General features: G+C 61.9%; 1 protein-coding gene across 1 annotated transcript; it reads right to left on the reverse strand.

Annotated features, from left to right (window-relative positions):
* Positions 1-38: 38 nt before the first annotated feature.
* On the reverse strand, positions 39-3,085 carry RNF223 (ring finger protein 223). Its single transcript, XM_086343934.1, has 2 exons — positions 2,678-3,085; positions 39-1,278 (listed from the first exon to the last, which is right to left on the reverse strand). Exon 2 carries the CDS (start codon positions 1,267-1,269, stop codon positions 520-522), a length of 750 nt encoding a protein of 249 aa, XP_086200060.1. The 5' UTR covers positions 1,270-1,278; positions 2,678-3,085; the 3' UTR covers positions 39-519.
* Between the last annotated feature and the right edge of the window lie 3,644 nt (positions 3,086-6,729).

Here is a 6,729-nt window from a genome sequence, read left to right on the forward strand (position 1 = left end):
TACAGGAAAGAACACAGAGGGTGAGGACCCCTTATCAATTGTGGGTACAAAATAGTTTATTTAAAAATGTACAATTCAGGAGGGCAGGATGGGCACTGGGGAGCTGGGCTCCCTGCCACTGCCCTCTGTCCCCATGGCCACCCAAGGGAAGGGGCCAGCCCTGCCTGGGGAAGCGAGGAGCCATGGTGAAATGTGAAAATAAGATGAAGGTGGCAAGCCCCCTCCCTTTTCAGCAAGGGGTAGGTCCTACAGGTGATTCACAGTGTGGACAGGGAGGGGCCTTGCCAAGCTGTCTCTTCTGGGCCTCAGTTTCCCCATCTGCAAGATGGGGGTTAGGGAGGTGGTCTCTGGAGCCCATAGCAATCTGATTCTTGGATGCTCCAGGGACCATTTTGTCCACCCCATAGGATCCAGCCCCAGAGAGCGGGGGGTTGTGTGTGCTGAATGGGGTGGGGTTCCTCAGAGATGTGGGGGCTCCTCTGGGATCCTGGAGGGGTGGGGTGGATGGAAGTGGTGACACTAATTGTACGCCAGGGACCCGAGCGAGGAGGTGGTGGCGGCGGTGGAGGGTGGCCGGGGGAGGCAGCGCAGGCTCCCAGTCTTGAGTGCGCACTGCACGGGCCAGAGGACCACACAGAAGAGCACCAGCAGCAGGGCTGTGATGAGCGCCACGCGCCTCCAGTCCCTGCAGCGCGCCCAGCAGCGGGCCAGGGGCCCCCGACGGTGGGCGGGGTCTGGGGTGGGCACAGGCGCAGCAGGCTCAGGGGGCTTGCTTGGGCCTATGTCCACACACATGAAGCCGGGCTCCACCGGGCCAGGCACAGAGGGCGGTGGGTAATAGCACAGCTTGGTACCCTCTAACCACACAGGCTCCTCCTGCTGCAGGTGAGCTGGCATCCGGGCCTGTAGCTGGCGGCTGGTGCGCAGTGCAGGGGCTCCAGCAGCGGGTACAGCTGTGGGTTGCCGGCAGAATGGGCAGGGCACAGCCTCACTACCTGGCTGGCCTGTGGGCTGGGCGGCCGCCAGCCGTGCCAGGCACTCCAGGCAGAAGACATGGGTGCAGGAGAGCTCCTTGGGTGTCTTGAAGATGTTGTCATAGCCCGAGAAGCAGATGGAGCACTCCAGAGGGGAGGCCACTTTCTCTGAGCCTGGGGTGCCCGGAGACCTGGGGCTGCTGGCTGAGCTGGGGGACCTGGGCAGTGTGGCTGTGGGGCTGCTCCTGCTGGTAGGCGGCATGGTCGTGTGCCACACTTGTGGGCCTGACGACATGGTTCTGGGCTGTGGGACAATGGAGACCACTGTGAGTGACCTTGACTGCTCCTTTCCTGCAAGGTCAGTCAGTCACTCTCTCCCCATCCCTCTTCATTGCATCATCTCAGAGATGCCTGTGGGCACCTCTCTGAAGTCCCCCCACCTGCTCCCCAGCTCCTCACGTGCTTTATCAGGGGTCAGTACCCTGGGGTGCCCCAGCCTGGCTGGGCCCTGTGGGCCACTGCTCAGTGAACCCCTCCCACCAGCCCTGGCCTACCTGACCGTGCCATTGGGCAGAAATAAAAGTGATGATGACAACGGCCCACGACAGTTACTATTTACATCAGGGCTCTGCCAGGCTGGACCCTGGATATCTGATACCAAGAGCCACGGTGCAGAAGAGGCAGCTCAGAGGGGCCCCTGGCTGTCACAGGAAGAGTGTGGCTCTGGGCCAGGTGAGGTTGGTTTAAACACAGATTCCAGTGTGGGTGGCTTATTTGGTGGGCGCACAATAACTGGCAGGCAGTTGTGTGAGGTGGGCGCCAGGCCTGGCTGGACAGGCTGCGGGAGACCAGGGGGCCTAAGCAAGGGTGGTGGCCATGGCCTGAGGAGGGGCTTTGTCTCCCCACCGTGGCCTCAACCTGTAGGGCCAGCTCGTCTGGTTGGTGACAAGAGCCTGATGCTGGCCCTCAGGGCCTGGAAATGCTCGTCACCCTTTGGCCAGTGGAGCGGGGAGGGTGGATGAGCCAGGCATCCTCTTTGGGCTGGCCCGCCACCCAGGAGGGTCACACCAGCCACAGCCGCCATCCAGGAGGCAGTGGGATGTTCCACTCCTCACCTACTACCCTCTCCATGGGAGGCCCAACCTGTCTCCCTGATGAGGCTCAGGTAACCTGCCTGCTGCCCCTTCTTGGGCCTAGGTCTCTACCCCAGGCAGCCACATGGGTCCTGCTTGGAGGAGGGCAGGTAAGGGGGTGACTCACCCATCACCTTTATGATGGACAGAGGAGGCCGGGGCCTTGGGAAGACCTGACCACATGACCCCATAGAGCCCATGAGCCCCCCAGAGGTGACCTGAGCCTGACTGGCTGGTCAGTACAGGAGGGCTGGTGGAATGACTTTGCAGTGACGTGCCACAAAGGCTCAGGTATTGCTGCCACCTGACAGTGACCACTGTGAGTCACGGTGGTATCACTGTGATGTCACGAGTGCTCTGGCATCGAGGTGTGAGATGTCAATGTATTTTGGTGACAGCAGCTGCCACAGGCCAGGTACAGCTTCAGCAGGGTCTGGGGTACTGCAGCCGTCCTCCCCCAGCTGTTCCCCACATGACTGGTTCCTTGGCACTGGGCCCCACCCTTCTGAGGAGGTGCTCCACCCTGAACCTGTACTGGTGAGACGGGAGTGCCAGCTGAGCCGGACTTACCTGGTAGCCAGGGTTAGAGGGGCCCGGGCATGACCCTCTTGGCTGATTCGGCCAGGCTGAGGCCCCAAGCTCACTTGTCCTGGAAGCGCTGGCTTCGTCTCCTCTGGTCCAGGCTGGCCTGTGTTCCCCCTGACTAGTGTTCCTCTCCAGAGCTGTCGTCCGCAGCTGTGCCAGGCAGGTGGGGTGTGGGATGTGTGCGCTCCTTCAGGTGTGGAGCGCTGTCCGAGACAGGTGTGAGTTCTATGGGCGTGGGCTCCTGGCAGGTGTATTTATACGCTCGCTTGGGATCACGCTGGCCAGGGCGTGGCCCAGGGCCTCCAGGATTGGCTGGCCTCCCATCCTCTCCCTGGCAGGCTGGGCAGTAGAGGGCGGGGAGTCAGAAGTGAGAGGTCAGAACCTGGGGTGGGGCTGGGGGTCAGTAGGCCTCTGCAGTCTGGGCAGGTCTCAGCGGGTGACTGGGTGCCTGGTAAAACCTCTCCCTACTCTGCAGCTCCTGAGATGCTGGAGCAGCCACTCCAGAAACAGACCTACCTGCTCACTGGCCTTGTTCAAGGTGGGGGCACCTGAGCTCCTTGGGTGGGCCCCCAGAGGGTCCTTGCAAGGAGGCCCCCCACTCAGTCAGTTCACTGACACCCTTCCCCAGCAGCCCCTGTTCCTGCCCCTCCCCGCCAATACCCACCTCATCCATGTGGCTGCCACTCAAAAGCACAGCAGGCCCCAAATGGGCTTCTGCTGTGCTCATCCCTTCCCACCTGCAGCCTTTGGGGGCTGGGAGAAAACTCCTTGCTCTGGGTCCGGGGAGTGGGGTGAGAGGTCAGGCTGGGAGTGCCCGCAGGGTGAGTGAGGGGTGAGTCAGGGGTGAAGGTGTGTCAGGCAGCAAGCTGGCCACAGGACTTGTTTCAGGGGAGCATCTTCTGGGGGGACCTTAGTTTCGTAGGTAGGGAAGGGACTCAAGGAAGTGCCCACCCAGGCAGGGGATCCGGAAGTCTCCCTGGGAAACAGGGAACGGTTTCAGCAGGTCAATACCGAGTCCCAGCACACCACAGGGCCAGCCTGCGCCCAGGCCTGTCTGGGGCCAGGATGGAGGGAGTGAGGGCTGTGCTGGAGGGGCCTTAATAGCCAGTGGCATGGGCTGTGACCACCCACAGTCAGCCTGCCTGATCCTCCTGGCCACAGGGTCACAGGAGGCTCTCTTCTCCACCCTGTGGCTTCGCTGCCCACTCCCCACCCCAGCTTCACATACCACACTTCAGTGTGCACCTGATCTGACCTTGGGCGCCAGGACCTGATATGGAACCCCAATCATGAGCCTTTTGGGAGTGAGTGTTGGGCTTGGTGAGGCTGGGAGAGGGGTCCACCCTGGTGGGGAACGACCCTGACCCTTCAGCGGATGGTTCAGGACCCCCAGAGGCTGCTCAGCCCCAAGAGCACTAGGAGAAGCACTGACAGCCTTGGAGTAGGCTGCCTGGGCCCAGACCCCAGGAGGAACCGGAGTGAGAGGAAAGGGGCAGCCAGGACTGCAGCCACAGGAGGTTGAGGTGTGGGGCGACTACAGGAGAGGAAGAGAGGACCAGGGCTTCCTTGTGTGCTCCAGGAGCAGGAAGAGCTTCGGTGAGGGGCTTGGCGAGGGTTCAGGGCCAGCGGGGTTGGTGAGGGCCCAGAGGATGGGGAGTCTCTGTGAGGGCGGGGCCTGCCTGAGCAGGACGGGGCTCTGGTTCCCACGGGTATCGTGACTCAGGGTCTGATGCTCCTCCAGGAAGTGTCCTGGTCCTCTGAGCACACCTCCCCAAGGGCTTCTGGGAATATCTGAGCTCTGAGATCACCCCGAGCTCCTCAGTGGACAGTCAGTGCCCGAGGCGAGGGGACAGGAATGCCCGAGGGATGTGCCATCGGGGTGGGGCCAGGTCTCACCACACGGGACCATGGCGCTCAGGGATCCCCTGGCCCCACACACCTGCTCACTCTCATCATGACGAGGGAAGAATATCTACATCTCGTGAGCGTGAGGGCCTCATGTGAGCAGGTGAGCTGCTTACCAGCTTACTCCGGCTGGCTGTGTGTGCACCTGTGTGTGTGTGTGCACGTGTATGCACGTGTGAGGGGAGCCTGGCTGCCGGCAGGTGACCATGAAGCTGGGGCTTACTTGCCAGACTGGGCAGAGAGCAAGGCCTGCAGTGACCACCCCTGTCCAATCATGGCTCTCAGATGGTAGGGGTCCCCAAGACCTCAGGACACCTGGGAGTCCTAGGCTGGAGGCACAAGCTACTTTTGGCCAAATGAGCAGGGGACAGGCCTGCCCCACAAGGCCCACCCTGGCCATGGCTCCCCAGCCCCAGTACTTGTGCGAGGACTGGCTTCAAGACTCTGAGGTCTTGCAGGGGGCACAGAGAACAGCCAGTTTGGGGAAAGGTCTCAACATGGGTGTAAACTCTGGTGTGCCCCACAGGCCAGAGCCTGGGAGACAGAGGCTGGGCTGCAGCAGGGGCTCTAGGGGGTGCACTTGGGCTTGGCCTCCACCCCACCCTCTGCACTCTGGCTCCTGACAAGCTCGGAGTTGCCCTCTGGCCACAAGGTGAATCCTCCGGTCCTGTCCCTCCCACACCCAGCAGTGAGCCGAGTTCCCAGTTGGCCTGGCCTTGGGGGCCAGCTCTTTCTGGGGCCCGGTGCCCAGGCCCCACCAGGGCCTCTGTTCTCATGTCCCATCCTCAGGCCCTGCTCATTCTGCTCTGTGCTCCCACCTCCCAACTCTACAGCTGGTCCTGCCTCTTGCTGACCTCTGATGGCTCTGGGTGCTTCTTTGGCACCAGGTGAACAGATGAGATGAATGAATGGACGAGCTGCAGCTATGACCCCAGGGCCATGCCCACTGCCCAGCCCCACACCAAGCTCGCCTCCTAGGACGTGGGGCTCCTTGTGGTGGTTGACATGGTGGAGCACTAGGAGGGGACAGGTGCCCCACCTGCCTGCTTTGCCCAGAAAAGACCCCACAAATTGGCCTTATCTGGGCTTTTTACATGAATGCATGGAGTCCAGGTGAGGAACAGGTGACAAACTGAGGGGACTGTGCAGGGTCCCCACACAGACACCCTGTCCCTGCCAGCTGCCCCACCCCCCACCTGCTTTCTGGCCTGGATACCCATCAGAGTCATGTGCCCAAGAGTCCAGGAATGTCCCTGAAACTATTTGGGGGGCCTGAGACAGTCACACCCAAGGCCCAGGGTGTCCAGCGGCAGAGGGGAAGCCAGCGTGGCTGAGGGCCTAAGAGGCCAGGCTACAAGAGGCCTGGAAGGTCAGGGGCAGCATCTCAAGTGTGGGGGCAGAGGGCTGCAGGGTCAAATTCAGAGTTGAGTGTTGCTGCCAGGGGTGGCGAGAAGGCAATGGCAACCCACTCCAGTGTTCTTGCCTGGAGAATCCCAGGGACAGGGGAGCCTGGTGGGCTGCCGTCTATGGAGTCACACAGAGTCAGACACGACTTAAGCGACTTAGTAGCAGCAGCAGCAGCAGCAGCAGCAGCCAGGGGTGGAGCAAAGCTGAGGCTGGGGGCTGCAGGGCTGGGAAAATTAGAGAAGAGGCGGCTCTGAGGTTCCCAGGGGAAGCCAAGGGTCATCTTGCATCCACAGGACCTCCATGGGAACCCCACAGCCCTTCAAGGCTGTCGGCTGCGGAGGCAGGTGGTTCCAGGCCGCTGTCCCCAGAAGAGAGGGCGGAGCCTCCCCCAAGCCCTAGTATGCTGATGTACTCCCACGTGCCCAGGCCCAGGGCCACACAGACACCCCCCGGGGGGGTGTGCAATGGCTGCAAACCTCAGACCAGGCAGTCCAGGCTCTCTGCCCTGCCCCCGCTCTGTCCTGAGGACGGGCTGGGATGCCTGGGATGAAGCCACCAGTCGGCAAACATCCCCATGCTCGCCAGCCCCTCCAAGGGTCATTCACCCATTCTCGCCTCCCAAAGGTGACAGCTGATGCTGGCCTGCACTCTGTGCCCATGTGTACCTTCCTCCTTGGGCTGTGAGCCAGGCACCATGCATGCCCCATGGTTGTCGTGTCTGCACA

This window comes from Bos grunniens, chromosome 16 (assembly GCF_055505025.1).
Source record: "Bos grunniens cultivar Pamir isolate PY7600 chromosome 16, Bosgru_T2T1.0, whole genome shotgun sequence".
NCBI classification, from domain to species: domain Eukaryota; kingdom Metazoa; phylum Chordata; class Mammalia; order Artiodactyla; family Bovidae; genus Bos; species Bos grunniens.

What these genes read in the sequence shown, in the direction of transcription:
- RNF223 (XM_086343934.1), bottom strand. Translation starts at nt 1,269, where the DNA reads ATGTCGTCAGGCCCACAAGTGTGGCACACGACCATGCCGCCTACCAGC.